At 42.9% G+C, this 21,250-nt stretch overlaps 1 protein-coding gene across 30 annotated transcripts; it reads right to left on the bottom strand.

The window, feature by feature from the left end:
- Positions 1-699: 699 nt before the first annotated feature.
- Positions 700-20,993, bottom strand: TPM1 (tropomyosin 1). Of its 30 annotated transcripts, none has more exons than XM_074917079.1 (10): positions 20,668-20,991; positions 19,657-19,782; positions 13,230-13,363; positions 11,863-11,980; positions 11,336-11,406; positions 11,009-11,084; positions 9,847-9,909; positions 9,533-9,602; positions 8,174-8,252; positions 700-1,653 (listed from the first exon to the last, which is right to left on the bottom strand). In XM_074917079.1, exons 1-10 carry the CDS (start codon positions 20,779-20,781, stop codon positions 1,620-1,622), a joined length of 885 nt encoding a protein of 294 aa, XP_074773180.1. In that variant the 5' UTR covers positions 20,782-20,991; the 3' UTR covers positions 700-1,619. The 30 variants fall into 30 exon arrangements, with proteins under 30 accessions (XP_074773180.1, XP_074773172.1, XP_074773190.1 ...); XM_074917075.1 differs by lacking the exons at positions 8,174-8,252; positions 11,009-11,084 and adding exons at positions 10,443-10,518; positions 19,960-20,085 and having other exon boundaries at positions 701-1,653; positions 20,668-20,985; XM_074917083.1 differs by lacking the exons at positions 700-1,653; positions 11,009-11,084 and adding exons at positions 6,523-6,732; positions 10,443-10,518 and having other exon boundaries at positions 20,668-20,984.
- Positions 20,994-21,250: the final 257 nt, after the last annotated feature.

The raw sequence follows: 21,250 nt of genomic DNA, 5'->3' as shown, positions 1-21,250 counted from the left end.
AGAAGGTTATCTATACCTGTCTCCTACCAAGCCCTTTGCTGCTAGAAGGATGGACACCATCAACTTTCAGCAATATACTATAGAACAATGAGGTATAAGAATTATTTTTGAAGTTCTGAAGTTGCTCATTGACAGACCTCATAATTCAAATGAGGATACCTACACATATAGAAATCAACAACCAGCAGTGAAAAGTTGAGTGAAAGGATCTCTCGTGAACTTGACACATCATTGTGGAAGGTTTATCACTGTATCAAGGTAAATTAACACATATTAACAGGTAAGATGTACAAATACATGGCAGCATTTCCAAGAGCATGGCCTTTAGGGCTCATTTCCTATAGAAGTCCATGGGAGTTCTGCAAGGATCTTACTAAAAACAGTTTTGGTCAACAACGAATAGTTTTGGAGAGCTCCATCATCCATCAGGGGATAGTTACATTCTGCATCCATCTGGGAATACGACAAGGTGATGGGGGCAGGTTCCAGCAATACAGCCCTCAAAGGCCCCTTTTAGCAGCTGCAGCTCCACATCAGTGCAAACCACTGCATTTCACTGCATTTTTATACATTAGCCTAACAGCACAGCAGGGACTGAAAGCCAGCGTCTAACAGTGTGTCCCAATGCGACACTGCACACATGCATATTGTACACACCGATACACAGGAAGCTAATGTGATGAAAAACAAATCACAGGAGAGCAAAATTTAAAAAATGTCCTAAAATGTGCATTTTATTCCATATCATTATACAATGTTTACATACAGGTATACTTTTAAAACTGCTCAAAGAAAGTGTGAAAAAAAGTGAGGCGAATATCGGTTTATAAATTCCTCCCCCTCCCCCAAATCCACACAAATAAAATACATTTTTAAACAATCTCTTCCAAATTTATGTTTTCTCCTGAATTTATTGGATCTTTCATTTCAACATGAAAAATACAATTGAACGAATCGTTGAGGTGAAATGCTGACCTACACTTCTGTATTGAGTTCCAAGAACACAACTTAAGACCTCCAGAAGCCTTCACTTTTCTCTGTTGCTTACATACCTTCGTTTTATTGAATTAGAAGGCACAGAAAGTCCAAATCCTCACAGGACAATAAAATTCTGATAAAAATAAATTACTGTGCTGGACAACTCCTGACTTGTCTGATATCAAACAAAAGACTTCAGTAGAACCTTTTGTTCAAATTAGCACCATTTCCATCTGATATCTCTTGAACACGAATCATTCTTCTTGTTAAAAATTGTAGTTGGCACTTGAGGTGGGACATTTTCTGCCACAGCCAGGATTCTTCAAAAGACTAAGCATACTGAATTGTTGAACTCTCTACAAAGTGTAGGTAACATTTTTTGTTGGGAAATGGCACGTTAAAACCATAAGGTAATATAGCTTAACCCGCATATGGCTTGCCCATTTTGGTGTTTCCCTGACCCCTGCCTGATAATTTAGCAGATGTTCTTGTGACTGTGGTGAAACTAAAATAAAGACATGTTTATGGGGTTTCACGGCAAGCAGGTGTAAAAATAATAAAACAAATAATGTGGTTGCTGCTAAGAAGGTTTTCACATGTTGTTTAACTCCAGTAAAGTTTGATCCAGCATCTGATGCATACTAAGGTTTTCTTCTTTGGCATGCGCCACTTTCTCTGTTGTGGGATTAGAAAATTAAAACATGAATAGCAGTTCTTTGGAGGCACGGATTCTCAGAACATGAAGACATGCAATCATCATTTCAGTTGGAGGGTTTAGAAAGTTAAGAAATGTGCATGCTCATAAATACCGACTAGAATATCTATCTACAACACAACTAGAGAGAATTCCAAATTAATAAAACAAACTGCAGGTAATGCAAGTTTAGATCTGTTTACAGCTGCATGTGTTAAGAAAATGCACTGTCAACAGAGATGCAATTCTTGCATGTTCTGGAAGCTCTTTGCTTATAGGAATAGGGGATGGTGAATGGCTTTTTTTTTTTTTTTTTTTTTATTTAAGTAGGGCAATAAAGAAATTATTTGCAGATCAATACTTTAAGTTCCATGTAATCCAGAACTTGCAAAGAAAAAAGTAAAACTAATCTAGTCTTCAGGTGAAGTGACTTTTAAGAAATTTATTTCTTCTAGAAAATAAAATCAAAGTTAGTAGCTTTATGTTGCATGCACACTTTTATACGACAGTCATTTAACACACGTATTTGATACAATAAATGAGCACAGTGTTCTAGAGCTGCATCCTACCAGAATTCAGGAATAGTAACTTCATACTAACGCAAGCATACCTTTAAACTGACCGGGTATTTTCAGATGGAGCTCCCATTCCTAGTTTGGTTTTTCGTTTGTTTTTAATTTTGTAAAGTCAAATACAAGCCCAATTCATAGCAATGCAAAATTACTGCATTAAAGTCTCCAGGTAACAAAACAGCTGTAAGTATTCTTTATGCTGGTTTGAAATATAAAAATCTGAATCCTGGTGAATGTTTTTGTCTCATCCATGTTCTACTAAAAACCTCAGGACCAATTCATGTCTGGTAAACCAGATGTCTCTCTACAAGACAGGCTGTTATTTTTTGGATACTGTTAGCTAAATGCTGTAGCTATTTACTGAAGTGGAAAGGAGCTACTGCACAGCCAAAGAGCTTACTGCTCCTCCAAAACAGGTGTACATACAGATAATGAAAAGCCTCACCCAGAAGCATTTTCATATTTTCCCCAACAGAAACTGAGAATTTTATCCATTAATTTACCACAGAATCAACAGCCTGAAAGAATGAATATCTACGTTTCTTGCTTATTTCTACATTTACTGATTCATTCTTAAGGAAATTTGGAAGAAGTGGTTTATAAACAAGTTAACAATATAGCCACACTAAAGTTTAATCCTCATTCAATGCCAGCTTTAGTTCATTAGTTAGGCGACTGTTTTGCTCAAGTTGCTGGTAGAGTTGGTCTGTACAGGCAGCAAGCAGGTTAGAAGGGAAAAAAGAGGCAGAATGAAGACAGATTAGACAGAGAAAACAGTTAAGTAAGAGTTAATAAAGAAACTGGTCACACCACAGACAGTTCAGTAACACACAGAGAAACATTTTACCTTTTTTTCTAGAACTCTAGTAATGAAATAGCTACTCCAAGGAACACCTATTATAACCTCTGAAGAACTGGCTAAGACTTCTGTTGTGGGGAACAGCTGAGACAGGTAAGTGGGAACAGAAATAGAAAAACTACAGCTGTATTCCTAGAACCACCAAGTCCTGCTTTAATCTTTACGCACAGTGTGTGGTATGAGTGCCATTTCGTCTGTAAACTATTTAAGATGTGGTGAACCCCTCATATGTCAGTGGAGGGAAGGCAGGCAACTGTGTCACAACCAGGGTAAGTAACAGCAGGAGACATGCTGGTAGCCAGCTAGCACTAGGTCTCACTTCAGCCCGTACTTCTTTTCTGGGGAATCTGACAGCTGAAATGGTACTTTTGGTAGGGAACATACTTCTGTTACTGGTATCAACACACTCTGATACATTTAAATTGTCCAGTTGTATGTGGTAAGAAAACAAACCCAAACATTCAGTGAAAATGAAATGGAAGCATGAAAACCTGTGTTGCTCAAATACAGCAAACTAACAGGATGGTTCACATTCAAAGAGAACAGCCATAGCTATGTTGTGACAGTGCATTTAGGGAGAGTTCTGCAGAGTGAAAGAATGTTCCATTATGGTTTTTGACTGATTTTCTCAAATTGTCCATATTCTTCTCAGTAGTCTAGATTCAAACTGCACTCTTGACCTCTTGATCTCAGATTATTTCCCTACAGGAAATGACTGTTTCTGATTCTTTTCCACAAGCTTCCTAACAGTTTCCACAGAAATCCTCTTCCCCAGCAGGCTCTGGACACAGCAGTGTCAAAGCTGTGCAGTGAGCTGGTCTGTAGGACATATTTGTGTAGCTTCCTCCCCAGCCCAAACTCCAACAGCCAGGTCGGTAAAACCAGTGCACATTTCAGAGCTCTGATCCTGGACCAGTAACAACTGGGTGTTGTCTCTCTTATCAGGGTAATGCCACATATATGTGGAAAAAACATCAAAACCTCAGAGCAACTAAAATTTCTCTTTGCCTGGTAAAGTGCATTTAGTTGTTATTCAAACATGACAACATAATTTGAACTAAGAACTTGATGCTTACCTTCATCACAGAAAACTCCTCTCTTTAATTGAGGTAGAGTTTTACAGTATTTCTCAACATTCAAAATGAGACTAAGCATGAGGTGAAGCATGGAAAGCATTTACCAAGTGTACAGTCAGCCCTTGATTACCCACCGGCAGTCTGTGTAGGTTGTGAATTACCACAGAGGCAGAGCCAAGAGCTGGCTCTGTAGGCAGCCACCTTAGGCCAAGCAGGGCATTCAAACTCTGGTGCAGGCCAGTAAGGCTCAGCCTCAGCACAGCAGAGAGTCCAGGCAAATGAGACCTCAAAGCCAGCCTTGCACTCCTGTCAACAAGTCCCACGTACATGACTAGCTACACATGGCCAGACTTTGTGGGATGTACAACATCATGCACAGGTCAGGTCTGACAGTGATGGGAGTGCTGAAATCACAACAGCTCCATGGAGTCAAGATCAGTGCAGCAGGGCCAGCTAGGAATTCTGTATGCAGCTACACGGGTATCTGCACTGCACTGCTCATTTCCAGTAGTCTAGCTAGCAATTCATCACCCTACAGTGCAGAGAGCTGATTATGTGTTTGAAGGAAAAGGGAAGATTTAAATACTGATGTTCAGAATTACAGTGTTAAAAATTACCAGGTTCCTACATTAAGAGTTTGCTTTTTTTACTTATCTTAAACAACAGTATTGCAAAGAATGAGAGGGGGAAAAAACACTGCTGACATGATAAACCAAAACACAAAATAAATTAAGGGGCTAGAGTTGCTGTAACATAAGCTACTCTGGCTCAATCAACAAGTGACAGCTGACCATATTCCCCATAACTCGTGCATTTGTGAATTTAGCTTCAGTCATTTTACAAATGCTCATCCCATTATACCTGGTGAACCTTCACACTATACATTTTACTTCTCAGTTGCAATACACACTGTATAAACCCACCTATTGTATTGCAACCAATGAATAGTAAGTTATCAAACTTTATTATCTGGACCACCTGTGACTGCTGATACATATCCTGTACTTGGGCTCCTCCCCATAGCCAGCAACAGTAGGGCATGTGTCATGGGATAGAAAACTGGGATGAGACAAAGTTTTCTAAGGATGGCAGAGGGGAAGATGATGCATTCATTTGCAAGCCTTATTTGGAAAACAGGTTTGGGGAATGGGAGAAAGTCTAGCACAGACTGCCCTGCTGAATAATCTTGAACAAGAAAGCCACATTTACATTACTCTATAAGCTAAAAACTAAAATCCAGCAATGCTATGGTGAGTTTATTCAGCTGTGGTGACTTAGGAACTTGAGCAATAGAGACAGGAATAATCAGAAATCAGTCCCGTCTAAACTGATTCACTTCAATGTGAACTGAAAAATAAATTCTTTCATTGTGAAGAAAATGAAGTTAAAATAATGCAATAAACTCTTGCAAATTGCAAATAACAGTACAAAAAAGCAAGGTGTCAGTATGTAATGCTTCATCCTTAATTAGGCACTGCCAATCAACTGAAAGCCAGTGTTTAGGGTCTCAAACCTGAAATCTGTATGTTTCACTTTGCAGCAAAACCATTTTGTTATTACTGTAATTAGTTTCCCTAATCTCGTTCTGAAACATTTCTCATGAGTCTGCAATTCAAACTCATAAGTCTGAGCTAAGCACAAAAGTGAAAAGCTACTGAAATCTCCCTGCTGAACTTCCAATCCTATCATGCCACTCAAGAGAATCATATTGTAACAAAAAAAAAAAAGTTAGCAAGCAACATCTTTGCTGAATAATTGAGGTGTGAAAGAGGGGAAAACTTTTGTGAAAGACATTTAAAGGAGTATTTTTGGGTGAAAAAAGGAACTGAAAGTTTTTAATATTGCCCTTTTAAATCTGTCTCAAATATTTAAGTTAACAAACACTTATATAAAAACAGGAAGTCTTCAGCATCAAGCTAGGATAAAATTTCAGACTTTAAAGTGAAAAAAATGGTGTCAAGGACTTAACTGCTCTCTCAGCCATGCTCCCATGACCAAGTGACCCCAAGGAAGTAGTGTCCTTGCAGATTTTGGCCTAACAATAACAACTCAAAAAATTCCCATTCCATCTATTTGTCATTTTATCTGCATCAGATTGAGAAAGACCAAGATCAAGTTTTGACCTCAAAATACCAAGAGTAGTATTCTCATCCTATAGACTGGAATCACTGGCTTCGCATTTTCAACATTAAGACAAAAGTGTTTGTGGAAAAAAAACCAAAACAACAAAACAAAAAGGAAACACCAAAAAATTTTAAATCCCTAATGGCAAAAAAAGCAATTTTTATTAATAACTGAAATAGTTACTTAAATAAATAAAAGGCAAGGGAATAGCAAAAGGGATACAGCTGGGATGTTTATTTTACATTGAGAGATGTAGAGTTTCTGTACAGCAGAGCACAAACAGAGCATGTTCTGAGACAGGTGCTAGAGGAACAGAGTCAACTAAGCTAGAAGACAGGACAATGAACCCATGAAACATCCAAAGCTTGGAAAGATGTTTTATCCAACCCGATGAAGATGTCTTTGGAGGAGTGAAGCAAAGAAAATTATCTGCATGAAAAGAAAAAGTGAGATAAGGTAGGAAAAAAAAAAGGTGCAGTAAAGACTTCCAAAAAAGAAGCAAGAGCACAGCAGAGCCGAGCATGCCAAGATGATTACTGGAGAAACAGCACACCATGCTGGGACTGGAATGCTCCAGTAATGTCCTCGTGTACCAGTAGAGTGAATTTTAAAGTCTGTTTTTCATTTAGGAATATCCCCAATTGAAGAAATATTGTAATCTCTGTACACAGAGAAGGAGAAAATAAATCAATTTGCTTGATAAGCCACTGAGCAAAAGCCAGGGAGGGGTGGGGAATTAGGAAAAAAAAAAAAAAATCAAAGCATTAGACCCTACTAAAAAGTTGGGAGAGAGAGGGAGGAATGAACAGATAAGGGCTGAAAAAAAAGCCAAGAAAAAACCATTTAAAATATGGGTGCATGCAAAACCATTTCAAGCTCTGAGCAAAGCTTATGCCTTGCTAGCATTCCAGCTTCCAAAAGGAAATGCTGGGACTAAACATTGCACCTCACAAGCACCCGAGAGCCACAACTCTTCCTCTTTCCCATGCCAACCATGCAGGGTTCATGCAAATGAAACATATGAGCATGGGAAGGTGGATTTAGCATAGCTGACCTCTGTTCAGACTTTTAGGTTGATGAAAGCATTGTCAGTTTGTATCAAACACTGCAAGGACTATAGTCACACCTTACAACTGTTCCCTCTCCTGAATTCCTGCTGCCTAATACATTATTTTTCTCCTTGTGACTAAAGTTGATATTACCACATTTTTGGTATATGCAAATTAGATTACTATTATTCTCCACAAATACGCAGAAGTAACCTACAATTCAATTGCACTTTTATGGGTTTAAATGACAAAGAACTTTATTTCTATTTCCACACTTGCAATTTAGTGATAAAATTTTTCAAAGCAGTTAAGGAAATTTAGATAAACACTTTCCACTGTCATTAATAGAGAAAACAGTTAAATCTAATTTTCTCTGAAACTTTTGTAGGGACTTTGCCAGAGAAAAACTGTGCCAGCAGAATACACTCTGAATGCAACACGCACTGAGGCAATTTTCTTTGGGAAACTGATCATGATAGGCCTGGTAGACAATGCTTGAACAGAGATGAACTGAAAGGATAAATGCAGAGCTAAAAACAAAGGGTAGCCACAAGACACAAGGACTGCAGATGCAGAATGAAAGAATAAACACGGGCTTATTAGACAGCTTACAAAATCACCATGAGTATTTACCAGGCTAGGCACAACACTCACCCACACTCTGCCACGGTAAAGAAATTGTTCATGGTATTTTGTACACCTAGTCTCGCTAAAGGAATGCGTCTCCCGCTACAGAGGGAGTGTAATTTCACAAGGCCGGAACCGCGCAAATCAATGAGGGCAGGGAAGCAGGTGCAGGCACAAGCTGGGAAGACATTTACATGGAAGTCATATCGTTGAGAGCGTGGTCCAGCTCCTCACTGATGGCTTTGTACTTCAGTTTCTGAGCATATAGCTCATCTAACATTCCCCCAAGGGAAGGCAGAGGTGTGCAAGGAAATGGAGCGTGATCACAGGATGGAATGTGAAGGTGGTGGCATGGGATACCATCCAGAAGCCATAGGAAAGGGGAAGAGTGCACAGAAAGAGGTGTTGTGACAGACAAAACAAAAATTACAAAATTAGAGGAGAACAACAACAACAAAAAAATCAACAGCGAATAGTTTTATGTGACAAGTTCATTAACTGCTCTGCCAGTGGGGCAACCTGTGAGATAAGAGAAAATGAAGGAAAGAAAGTGTACAAGGGAAGCAAAATCCATGTTTCACTGCCTGGATTTTTGTTTTAGGAGAACCAGAGGAGCTAGGGAGAAAAGATCCAAAAATGGGTCTCAAGGAGGATGTTACCATTTATTTTCTACCACTTTTTTATTTTCTTTTTTTTTTTTTTTAAAGCCACTCTGGTTTGTGTGATGTCATAAACTCAAGTTTTTTACAGCGATTTTTGTTCCTTCTGAACATTTATCTTTCTTCTCTGCTTCCTTCCTGAGCCAGTGATCATAAATTTTCAGCAGTTACCTAGATATTTGATACTCTTTATGCAGAAGTCAGCCTGCCATGCCAAGCAATCAAGCTTCTTAAAATCCCAGACTTAGCGTAACACATCTGAATAGTAAGCTCCGTATAACTTTTAATAACAAAGCACTACTGAATTGTTGTCTCTGGAGGGAGAAAGCACATTCTACTTTTCTACTGCAGTCCTGGAAAGATTTATCAATACCTTAAAACAAACTCTTTGACGTTTAATAAGCTGTCCTTCTGATTATGTATGCAAGCCATTAGCTTTACCGAAAAACAGCATCTGCTCCATGACACAAAATGCCTGCCCTGACCCACACTTCTAGCAGTAATACATTAGGTTAGCTTGCTACATTCCTAATTATTACAAACATAATAGGGCTCTTCATCAGCTTTTCAGTAAGATAACAATCATACTTATCACCTAATAATTTACTCTTTACATTTACATACCTCCAAGTAGAAGAGTATAAAGCAAAAAAAAAGAGTCTTGAGAACATGAGAGAAAAAGAAACAGGCAAGAGCAAAACACCGTTCAACTGAAGCACTTAAGTTATCAATACATTTAAATCAGAAAACATTTAACCTATTTTACTCTTTAGGCAGACTCATTTATATATAAGCAGGACAAGGTAGGTGAGTAGAATTGGGTACTAAAAAAAACCAACAGGAGAATAAGAGATCTGTATTTCTGTAGTAAGTGAGAAAAACAAAGCCCCATACCTTCTAGGTCATCAATGCTCTTCTCCAGCTTGGTTACTGACCTCTCAGCAAATTCAGCACGGGTCTCAGCCTGAAGTCAAGACAAATACAGATTACTTCAGTACTTATGAATAGAGGAACAACAATTCAAATGAGGAAAAAAGTACAATGAGAGGAGGCAAGTAATAAAGCAATACTAATTTTTAAGAGAGACATTTAACACTAAACTCTCTCCAATGTGACATGTTCATCCTTAAAGCCTCAAAGTAGTGTTTATATGCAAAGAATCAAAGTTGCATTAGATGATCTGTTGTAAAGAACAGCTCTAATTTTACCTCCTTCAGTTTGTCAGTCAGGACTTTAATCTCTTCTTCATATTTGTCTTCTTTCTGCGAGTACTGTAATTAGAAAGAGGATCACTGATATTAGACCAGGTGTTCTAAATATACCAAAAAGTATCACATTTGAGACTCTCTTCTAATAGATCAACCATATAATGTGTATAACTAAATTAATTTCACTTACCAGACTGTGGTACTACACATTTTATTACTAGAGCCAAATTGCCCTTGAGTTACATTCCAGTGCTATACAGTAGAAAGTGTGAGTAGAAATTAGTACTACAGTTTTAAAGAGGAGCAGCATTTGGAGAAATTTAATGTTAGCACACAAGTGCCATTTTGAGGAACATTCTATAAATAATATTTAATCCTGTCAGACTACTTAACAGAACATGTGGTCAAATCACACTGACCTATTTGGAACTAGAAGGAATGCTAGGTAATGGTAAGAGCCAAATACGAATTGAGTAGTAAGCCCAAATGCTTCTACAGACAAAGGCCTTGTTGAAATGCTGCATATAAAGAAAACCCCACAGGCCAATCCAGATGACAATGTAAGGGACACATTCTCACATAAGTCTCTAGCCTACCTTCTCAGCCTGAGCCTCCAGCGACTTCAGGTTGTTGGTCACAGTTTTCAACTCCTCTTCAAGCTCAGCACATTTGCTGTTATTTCGGAAGGAAGGCAGGAAAGGGGCGGATGGAAGATTCAGTCAAGCAAAAGAAACAGGAGAAAATAGGGGGAAAAGATAGAGAAAAATGAAAACAATTACAGAGCAAAAGAACAGCCTCAAAAGCAGCTGAATCTATCAGAGATTGAAAGCAACTCTTTACGATGCCAAATTCCATTTCAAGTGTACATTAAGACAACGACCACACAGAAATTATCTACAGCCCTTGGCTTACACAGAAATATTGACATAGCCTTTACACGTGAGACAGTTCAGCTTCTTTTTGGCTGCACAAGAGATCAGTTTTAAAGGTAAAAATGAGCAAATAAACAAAAAAAGAGACCAAAGAAAACCACCAAAGCAAGATGCAAAGAGAGTAAAGAGCGTAGCGAGGACTTAGTTGTTACTGAGTGAGCTAACTGTCTATGGAAGCTGAAAGACTTGGGTTGCAGTTAAACCTAAAAACTGTTTATTAGTATCAGTACCTTATCCTCTGCAGCCATTAATGCTTTCAAGGTTTGATCCATTATTCTTAACTGTTCTTCCAGCTGTCGGACTTGGCTGTTAGTGAACACATGAAATGCACAAAAGCCATTCACAAAATCAGTGTGCAGGTACAGCATGCAGTGACAAAACACACGCGCACACACATATGAACACATTTACTTTGGCACTGACCATTTATTTCAACCATTAGAGTAAAGGAGCAAAACATAGCTTTGAGCTGAACACACAGTGTACTGCCAATGTTTCATGCTGTTACAGTTGTCTTGTAGCACCTCACACACATCTTGGGGCAGTTCGGCACTTACCTTTCTGATAGTTCAGCACGTTCCTCAGCCCGCTCCAGGTCACTCTCAATGATCACAAGCTTACGAGCCACCTACAAGAAAAGGCAAGTGACAGTTAGGGACGTTATGTTACTGCAGCACACATAACCTGTTTCTAGAACCTACAAAACTGGAAGTTGGGCCTGTCCATCTTGTGGTCAACACATCAGTTTTGATTGTGCTACATCTTCATTATTCATTTGAGTCTTTGCTATCTGACATTCTTCAAGACCTCCCTTGCATTCACCAACAGGTAACTTAAAAATATTTTTCTCCCTGAGACCAGGGAATACTCTCAACCATTTTACTGCAAAGATCTGAGCACAGATCTGCCACCTTGTCCCCTGAGGTATCCAAGTGCCCATTTTAATTTGCACAGCTGCAAAAAGAGGCGTTTGTGATCTTTTGAACTTAAAAGGTAAAAGGGGGAAAAAAAATTAAAATAATTAATAATTACAGGCACAGCCTAAAGGGCCTTAGAAACAGATAAGCTGCACTCAAGAACTGACCTCTTCATACTTGCGGTCAGCCTCTTCAGCAATGTGCTTAGCTTCTTTAAGCTGGATCTCTTGGATTTCCATCTTCTCTTCATCCTTCTGGGCTCTATTTTCAATGACCTTCATTCCTCTGAAAGACATGAAAAACAGGAAATGCAAGGTTCAGGGCTTGCCAGTTTATTTCCATCTCTACTACTACTGGAGTGTGACTTTCAGATAGGTGTATTAAGGTGAACAAAGCTTGTCAGATACTTGATTCTTCACACCATGTATCTAGTCCTGTGCATTCACACTTCAGGAGTTCAAAGGAAAGAAGCATGTCTTAAGAAGAAAGAAAATTTAATTTGTTTAGCTCTTACCACAGTTCAACTGTACACTTTCCCATTTTCAAGGAAGGAAAACTGATCTTATAGAAAGGTAAATAAAGGGTCTTGCTTCTAAAGACCTAATAAGATGACTAAAGACATCTGTGCTTTTACACTCTTTGTGAAACAGCATGTTACAACACCTACAGGACTGACAGGCATTATATTTATGGGCCAAACAGAGTCCCATGAGTTTTGCCATGACAGAACCCTACAGCACTGAAGCCCTCTGTGCTCTGCACAAGCAAAATTTAACTCTTTCAGAACAGGAAACATTACATATTGCCTCTTACACGCCTGTTTGACACAAATTCTCTTAACGATTTCACAATGCATTGTGAGTTCCAGGTGCTTTTCAACAGGCTGGATCATTAGTGAGGTAGAAACACACAGGCAGAATACATAGGATTCTTTCCCAGCAAAAGGTACTATCAAGATAGATGCTTCTATCTTGTAGAAGCAAAACAAAAGATCTTCCAAAGCCACAAGTCTTGAGTCCCTAACTTACATTAAGCACTTATGGAAATCCCAGCCTAAATCTGACAGAATTTATCATGCTCTCTCTCTTTTGCTCACCTTCATGTACCAGTCTCGACAAGAGAACCAAAGCCTCTTCCAGCACTTTGCTGTTCTCCAGGTAAGATTTTCTACCCACAACGAAATCAAGAATCACCCGACAACACAAGAGTAGGCATCACCCTCAAAAAGTTGCCATCCAAATAGGGAAGTCTGGGCTGGGCCAAGCAGTTTTCCCAGGATGTGGCATGATACATCAGAAGCCCTACCCCACTTAAATCTTATCTTTACAACTGAGACATGAAAAAGAATTTGAGCCTACACATTTTGGACATCCCTACAGACAAGCTGTAACTGAAGTCCATGTAGGCAAAGGAAGAGTGGATTACACATGTTCAGAGACATAGGAGTGGTTTAATTTATTTCCCTAACCCACACCCTGACAATTATCATCTTTGTCATAAGGGTAATGATCCATTCAAGAGTGGCCCCACCCACCTTTCACTCTCATCTGCAGCCTTCTCTGCCTCCTCCAGCTTCTGAAGGGCAGTAGCCAAACGCTCCTGAGCCCGATCCAACTCTTCCTCAACCAGCTGGATGCGTCTGTTCAGAGAAGCTACTTCACTCTCAGCCTAAGCACAGGAAGAACATAAATTAGTTCATAATAATGCACACATCAACCCTCGTAAAAAATTATCCCGGGTACCTGCTAGTGCCTTTTAACAGCACTTCAGTAAATTCTGACTTCCTCCACTAAAAAGCCCATACACAGAGATGTACATGCCCTCATTGAATTGTGAAGTTATTGCTTAACGGAGGAAAAAGTGATTAATCTTTCCTTTAAGTGAAGCACATTAAGGACTGTACAATTTGTACTAGAAAGAACTGCACTGGAAGAATTATGCATTGTTCCTTATATATTTTCTGTTATTGTATTTGCAGAGATTAACGAATTAGTCATTCCCCCCTCTATTTTTTTTTAACCAAATCAACAGAAACCAATTACCTAAATCTTTTATGTTATCCTAAATCCTTTCTTTATGCCCTTTTGACATACTTTGATAATAATTGTCCCAATATTTTCCTGAGTTCCATAAGAAGGGTTCAGTGTAAACATGCAAAAATACACCTAGATCAGCATTTGCAATGAGACAGCTGACACAGAGAGAGCATGAAAACATTTAAGAAATGCCCGAATACCCACAAGTTTTGTTTACAGGCAAGCTATGCAAGAGCTGACAAAGAAGGCACCAGCAGACACTATATCTCAGAAGGGCCCTGGTACAGGCAACAATCACTTAAAACATCTTCCCCCCCCCCCCCCCCCCCCCCCCCCATACTGTCATCCTTAAACTTCGCCTAGATTTGCCTCTCTTGCATTACCTGTTCGCTTAATGTTCCATATAACACTTGCAATTTATCTGCCTCTTGTCATTACAAGCCTTTACTTCTGACATTCTCTAATCTACACTTGCTTAAGTTGCAGACTAAGTTCTACAACAGACTTCTTGTAGTGGCCTCATTACTAAACTTTATTTCTTTCAAAAGGTTATTAAGCACAAAATATATTTAAAAAGGTCATTATTCTAAAAAGTTAATTACTTCCAAGAATTACACTTAATTAGTACTGAAAGCAATCTTGCTATATATGAGTAAGTACACATCTGAATTTCCTAGGATGTCTAGTTGAGGGGGAGGGGACACAAACAACCCTCTAGGAAAAGAAACTGATACCAAAAGTATCAGTTTGGTACTTTTTCTTTGATTAAAAATTTAAGGAACTGCTATTTGTTGCTTTGAATAACCAAAGGCAGCTGGATACACTTGGCCACAGCTGGATACAGTAGATCACAGCTAAAATTTTGTTGTAAATAGCACAAGTAAGAATAACTAACACACCAGACAAGTAAAACAACCTTTGACATAACAGTAACACTGCCCCACTAGAATGACTGGAAGTAACACATGAACAGGAAAGAAAATATATATTTGAATATTAATGAGTACTGGCAGCGAACATGTAGAACCAGGAGTAGAAGAGACTTCATCCACATTAACCCAAATATAAAATCTTTAGCTATGTCAAACAGTAGTACTCTGAATCATACTCCAAATTTTCAGACTGTTGGCTTTAAACAGTAAGAAGTTGAACATTCTGATTTGAGTAAGAAAATACCTTTCATAAATGTAACCCTTAGGAAATATGTGATGTTACAGGTTAATCATTATCATGTCAAGACTCCTCATCATGATAAAAGCATACAATATGCTTAGAAAACACAGGGTGACTAAAGTTCAAGTTTTCACTTCCTGCTCCAGTAACTCGGTAAGGGTTTACCAACCAGCCTTATATGGCCCAAGTTAATTCTTCTGCGGAGCAGGACTTCTCTCCTTATATGGTAAGGAAGGAAAAAACCCCAGTGACATTAAGGGGCACTCCCACAGCTAACAGACAAACATAACCTTCTGCATTTTTGCCATAGCACTTATACACCACATATTTTTACAATGAGCAATGACATGGATAAGTTACCGTGGGGTGTTAATCATTACCGTTGTAAGAGATTCTGGTTTCCAGAAGAAGGAAGAAAAATGCATTCTGAAAATGTGATTACCAACAGCTCCTTGAGGTGCGTGTGCTCAAAACAGAAGAGATTCTTTTTAAGGCAACAGCTGCTAGTCAGAGTTTTGAAACTTTTAACAATCTGGTTTAACAATCAAAAGCTGTAAGCTGTGATATGTTTTGGCCACAGCTTTAGCTTTTTCAATGTCTGCCTATCTGTACCTTGCACAGGAAGAAAAAAACAAAACAACCCTAGCTAGTCACATGCTATACGTGTAAGGCATTACACTAAGGAAAGGGTCAGATTCACACCTCCGCTTGCTTGCTGCAGTGTTCTCAAAGCCTGCCTCCTCAAGCATGCAGAAATATAGCTGCAACAATTAAAAAATCCATACACAGCTAGCATTATAGAAGAGGCACAGGGCTACGTGTGCCTGTGATTTCAGTTTTCTGCCTTTATTCATCCCAGCACGGACCCCTCCAAACAAAAACTTAAATACCACGTAAAGGTACTCTGCAGAATTCTGCATCATCTGCATAAACCAACTTTAGGAAAGAGACAAACATTAACCTTTTGGATCCTGAGCGTTACAGCAGTGTGGCTGAGCTCTAACTGGAAGATTCCTCCAACATTATTCCTTCTGCTCAAAAGGTAACCGCAAAGCTTTCCATTTTAATGGGAATCCTTTAGTACGTTGTTTAGAACAAGACATGTTACTGAAAGTAGGAAAACTGGTGTCCTTTACTCCACGAAGCTTAGAAAGCAAGTACAGTTTTTTTAAAGACAGAAGCCCTTACGAAACAAGTTAATGACTGTGACGTGACCCCTCACTGAAAAAAATGGATATGTGAAGCAGTTTGTAAGAATGCAGCAGTTACACAAGTGTAAGGAAACACGTTTTTGCTCCTTGGGAAGATCACCTGCAAGAAATCAAAAGGTTCTTCCTTTGAACTTGATGCCCAGAATATGCAGAAAGCCCCATATTATAAGGAAATCCAATAATCACCACTTTTTCTATAGCAATAAACTATGTAAATAAGAAATTTGTTATTGTGCATCACTTATGTGACCAGGGAAGACACTGGAACTGCTGCAAAGGACACCGTACATTTTATAGCAGGAAACATTACGTTACAGCTGCTAAAATTCCCCAAGGTCAGTGGCAAGGCAAAGAACAGCCCTATCAGTTTTTTGCGGTAACTGCCACCCATAACTCCATCTCTCTGCTACGAGAGTCTGTGGAGCTCACACCTGACCTTGTCTCTGCCTAACACCATGCCTACCGTTCCTTTCCTATCTTAGCTAGGTGTTTTGGCTAGCTGTACACACTACAGATGGGGCCGCATGATCACACTGTCCTGGTGTTTTCAGGTACTGTGGGCAAGTACTTGGACGTGGCCATCTCAGGTTCAGTCCCAAGTATGTAACTGTCGGCATACTGACTTCCCATCGCTCAGCTCGTTTGGATGGGATAAGCAGACAACTGGCACTTGCAAAAAAAAAAAAAAAAAAAATCGTAAAAGCTTGTTCAGAACCAAATACAAAGCACCCAATCTCAGACATCTCGCTTAAGTTCAACCTCATTCCAACTCAGCGTTTTGGTGTTGGCCAGCAGACCTGGTGCGCTCCACTTCGGCACCGCGGCTCCGTCTGCCCCACGCATCGCCTGGGTTACCGAGGACCGCACCAACCCCCTCCTCTCCTCCTCACCTGCGGCCCCGGGCCTGCCCGCCGGCAACAGCGGCCTCCGCCCGCAGCGCGGGGCGGCGCCGCGCCCGCAGGTGACCATTTTGTCGGAGACGGCGGCGGAGGAGGAAGCAGCCGCCCGACCCGCCGCCCGGGGAGCGGCGTGGGGCAGCCGCGGCCCGGGACCCCCGCCCGCTCCCACCGAGCCGCAGCGCCCCGGGCCGGGCCAAGCCGAGCGCGCGGCCCTACCTCCTCCCGCAGGGCCCGCTCCTGGTCCACCTCCCGCTGCAGCCGGCCCGCCCGCTCCTCGGCTGCGTCCGCCTGCTCCTGCAGGCTCCGGATCTTCCTCCGCACGGCCTCCAGCGAGCTCATCGCCGCCATACCCGCGTCTGGCCCGGCCTGCACCGCCTCCCTCCGCCCGCCTCAGCCCCGGAAGTCCCCCCGCGCCGCAGCGCACCGCGCACCGGGGCGGGGCTGCCGGCACCGAGCTAGGAGCGGCACGGCGCGCCGCCGGGGCGGGCACGGAGGCAGGCGCCGGGCGGGAGGCCGACCCCAGCCGGGAGAGGCCCCTGCGGCGGGGCCGCGCCGTGCCGGCCGGGGCTGGGCAGGGCCGGGCCGCGGGGACCGGGGCGCGGCGGCCGTCGCCAGGTGGGCGCGCTGGGGCGGCAGCGCCCCCTGGCGGCGCAGCGGCCGGGCCCGGGGCCCGCCTTCCCCCAACCGCCCATCGTGAGCGGTACAGTGACCCCGAGCGACCGGGCCCCGCCGGCGGCTGCCGCGCCCGGCCGAGCCCAGCGCCCGGCCGAGCCCAGCCCCCGAGCCACGGGGAGGGGACGGGGAGCTACGCCTGCCCCCTCCCAGGTGAGGTGGCTCCGGGGCTCGGGGGATGTGCCCGGCTTTTGCGAGGTGAGTAACACCGGCGAGGTCAGGTGTCCTCATCCCCCCGAGTAACGCGAGTCCACCCCAGGGAGCCGGCACTCCCTGCCCTGCCCGTGTCTTTTTCCTACGGCTTGGAACTGTCCAAACTAGTAGGGCAAATACTGGGTCAACTGCAGTGCCCCAAAGATACTACACATCACCAAAAAAGAACGACATCCTTAAAATGTCAGACATATTCCATGCATACCATTAAATACAGCCTTTACCTTGATGAAAACAAGCCAGACACTTGCCTACCCCTCTGCCTGAGGGATGACTGCATGTAAAATTGCCCTCAACTAGCTTCCAAACACTGTTTTCCCACAAAGGAAAATGGTATTGGGATTGGCTAGGAAGTTCTTTCATTTCTAAACGGGAATCTAGTAGCATTTCTCCTGCCTTCATCCTAGGCAAGCTATTTCCAAATAGTCTGCATACCTTTCCTTATAAGGAGTATCTCCCCTGGATCTATATGCGGTTCCTTTGAACAAGTTAAATAAACGTCCTGCTAGGAAGCGGCCTCTCATCTATGCAGCCATACACAGAAGACAGACATCTGATCCATATTACACATAGAATCCCCCTCTCCTGTTCCTATGCATGCTTATGTTTGTTAAGTTCTTGAGTTCTCTTTCAAAGCTGTACGACTTAATTGCTATACTGAAGTCAAACCTTTTCCATCCTTTGTTCATTTTAGATGTAAAATAAGATGAAAGCATGCTGACTTTCATGCAAAGATGTTTTTTGTAACATTTCACCTTCTAAAAGCATCCTTTCTCCTCCTCAAATACTTTGTTTGCTTCATCTGTGGCAACTCCTCTTTTTATTATTGCTTTGAGGTTAATTTTTAAAGCTGAGCTATAGGAAAAGGATGGTCATTGCTTTGGAAATACTGTGGTTTCACCTAATCCTGTAATTCAGATCTGAGATTTCCTCAGAGAGAATTGGATTGTGCAGCAGGAGCAGCAGCAGCCACAGAGACCCGGATCTTAACTGCATAGACAAGAAACTCGCATGGTTCCATGCATGTAATCCATTAAATGCATGTCAGGGGCAGACAGGTGGGTGGGATGAGGGCCTGGGAGAGGCACAAGCCCTTGCATTATTACCATATAAAGTGCTGAGCTATATATATCTCCCAGCTTGCTCCCAGGAGCCCTGTCCTCTGAACTGCAAACCTAGCAAGTATCATCTTCCAGACAATTTTCTCTCAGACGAGGCTGAACTTTTCTTTGACAAGTGAAACAGTTCCAGTGATTTCCAGGAAAAAAAACCCAAGGAGTGGATCTTTTATCTCAGGGACCTGAGTGAGCCACACTAGTTCTAGCAGCAGTTCTAATGCATGTGTGCTTAGGAACAGCGCTCCTGAAGAAACTAGCAGCCCTTGCTCTTCTGGATTTCTCTCTCCTGGATCTACTTGCTATTAACTCTCTGATTCTGCTTTACTGTTAAGATAATGTTCCAGCATGAGCCATTTGTCCTGAACGGACAATCCACCCTTTCCTTACTTTCACGTCTAGAGGTCTAGAGCGGCAACTCACATGAAAATCACGTGTCAAGTGAGCAGAAACCCAATCAAATGCTCCGATAGTGTGCAAACCTCATGCAAGGAGGCAGTGCTGTGTTTCCCACCTCCCTGCCCAGGATGTTCCTGGACCCTGCCCTCAGCAAAGCTTTGGAGCACTGCTTGGTAGGATTCCTGGGTGTCCCGTGCAGAGGGAGCGTGTGGTTTCTGTACTGGGGGGATGGGGGTAACTTACATCTGTGGCCTTTTTGTCAGCCAGTTCCAACTTTTCCTGTGCATCTTTAAGGGACTCGGAGTATTTGTCCAGCTCATCCTCAGTGCCCTTCAGCTTCTTTTGTAGAGCCACCAGCTCGTCCTCCAGCTGTGATATGGGTGGAAAGTGGTGCAGAGGGGAGGGCGGGCAGGAAAAGGTGCAGCAGGCAACGTGATCGTGCAAAGGGAGAAGTGCAAGTGCAGAAGAGACAGAAAAGGACAGACGGACAGAGAGAGAGAGAAGGAGACAGTTAGATTCTCTTTGCTTGCGGCAAGGGCACGATACCTTGGCAGCATTCTCCTCTGCGGAGAGGAGGCTATCCTCAGACTTGTGTAGCTCTTCCAGCACTTGGTCCCTTGCATCCTCCGTCACATGCAATTGCTTTTCCAATTGCACAATGTCATCCTCTAACTAGGTGCACAAGAGGAAATACAATGCACAAATATGTTTCTCCCTGGGCTTAGAAAAATGGGAAATTAATTTTGAAATCTCTCTCCCTTCTCCCATCCTCCTTCAGGATCTCCCAGAAACATGCAACCAATGTGCCTCTCTCCCCCAAACGAATAAAGCCCCAGGTGTAAAGGAGGGGGTTGGAGAAGGCCAGGAAAATGGGACACGCATCTGGAAGGGAAGGGGGGGCAGGTGTATCGGACAAGTCTGCTGGGTGGTGCTGGAGGGGGCGAACACAGCTTTAAGTGTCCTTTTCCAAATCGCAGCACGTCTGTTCGCTGGTACCCAGGTGCTGGAGCCCGCCTCTCCCAGCTGTGCCCCCATGACAAAGGCACGGAGGCCACGCGGCTGTCCCGGCCTCCTGCCGGGAACCTCCAGCCAGGGGCTGCCAGGGCGAAGCTCTGCCCTGGGAAAAGTTCAGCCAGCTCTGGGGCTTGGGGGTAGGGTGGGGGGTGGGGGGAGCGAGAAGGAAAGAGAAAGAGAGGAGTCGTCTGGAAAGACTTGCGCCCCGGCGCTGGCCGCGCCCGGGCCCTCGGTGCAGACCTGCTTGCTTCTCTCCTCCGCTGCCTTCTTGTCCGCTTCGGCTTGCTCGGCTCTGTCCAGGGCGTTCTCCTTGTCCAGCTTCAGCATCTGCATCTTCTTCTTGATGGCATCCATGGCGGCGGTGGGTTAGGGCGCGTCCCCGCGCGAATTCCACCCGAAAGCAAAACTTGAGAAGCAGCGGGGCAGCCCCGAGTCCGAGAGCCAGCCGCGGCCCCGCGGGAGCGGCGCGGAGCTGCCGGGCGGCGGGACGGGCCGTGCGGGACGGGCCGTGCGGGACGGGGCGCCGGCGGAGTGCGAGCGGCGAGCAGGGAGCGCCTCACAGATATGTACTTTCCCAGGGGGCTGACTGCATTCCTCAAGACATCCAATACTTTTTTGGAAAGGGCTTTTTTTTTTCCCTCCCTCCTCCGTTCGTCCCTACCCCTTTCCCTCTCTCACTCCCCCCCGGCTTTTTTCGGAGGCTCAGCGCTCCCATTCGCTGCCGCCTGCCATTTGACCGTCGATATGACTATATATGGGATGCGATGGGCGAGGTAAGGCGGAGGAGCAATTTGTTCCCATTTCCAAATGGGCAGGACGGGAC

This window comes from Athene noctua, chromosome 13 (genome assembly GCF_965140245.1).
Source record: "Athene noctua chromosome 13, bAthNoc1.hap1.1, whole genome shotgun sequence".
In the NCBI taxonomy this organism is placed as follows: Eukaryota; Metazoa; Chordata; class Aves; order Strigiformes; family Strigidae; genus Athene; species Athene noctua.
Note: the sequence above shows the minus strand (reverse complement) of the source record. Positions and strands in the feature narration are given on the sequence as shown.